General features: G+C 60.9%; 1 protein-coding gene across 1 annotated transcript in view; it reads left to right on the plus strand.

Annotated features, from left to right (window-relative positions):
- The window catches only part of ADGRD1 (adhesion G protein-coupled receptor D1), a gene marked incomplete at its 5' end in the record, with an annotated part of 100,297 nt that overhangs the window by 61,419 nt on the left and 38,326 nt on the right, over positions 1-552 (plus strand). The window contains one exon of the mRNA XM_015567227.1: positions 379-462. Within this exon, the coding sequence (XP_015422713.1) occupies positions 379-462 (84 nt within the window). The remainder of the gene's footprint in view (positions 1-378; positions 463-552) is intronic.

Genomic DNA, 552 nt, shown 5'->3' on the forward strand with positions numbered 1-552 from the left:
GCGGGGGAGAGAGGACAAGTTACCGCCAAGGAAGGGACGCTGCCCCCAAACCTGTCACCAGCCCAAGCTACTTGGGAAACCAGTAACAACAGTCCCCAATGAGCCTGGCTGGCGTGGCTCAGGGGTTGAGCATCCACCTATGACCCGGGAGGTCAGGGTTCGATTCCCGGTCAGGGCCCAGGCCCGGGTTGCGGGCTCCATCCCCAGTGGGGGGTGTGCAGGAGGCAGCTGGTCCATGATCCTCTCTCATCATTGATGTTTCTCTCTCTCCCTCTCCCTCTCTGACATCCATAAAAACAGATTAAAAATAATAAAAAGCAAGAGAGAGCATTGAGTGCATCCCCAGCACAGAGCTGACACCTTGTCCTTTGTCCCCAGGGTTCAAGGTCTTGCTCACTGCCTCCCACTACTGGCCCCTGGAGCACGTGGACGGCATCCATGAGCTGCAGGAAACGGCTGGAGGTACACGCGGTTGCGAGGGCGCCAGGGAGGGGCGGGACGGGGCCACGGGGGAGACGCGGGGCAGCAGGTGCGTGGCCGCCAGGACGTGTG

The sequence above is a fragment of the Myotis davidii genome, unplaced genomic scaffold (assembly GCF_000327345.1).
Source record: "Myotis davidii unplaced genomic scaffold, ASM32734v1 scaffold43, whole genome shotgun sequence".
Lineage (NCBI taxonomy): Eukaryota > Metazoa > Chordata > Mammalia > Chiroptera > Vespertilionidae > Myotis > Myotis davidii.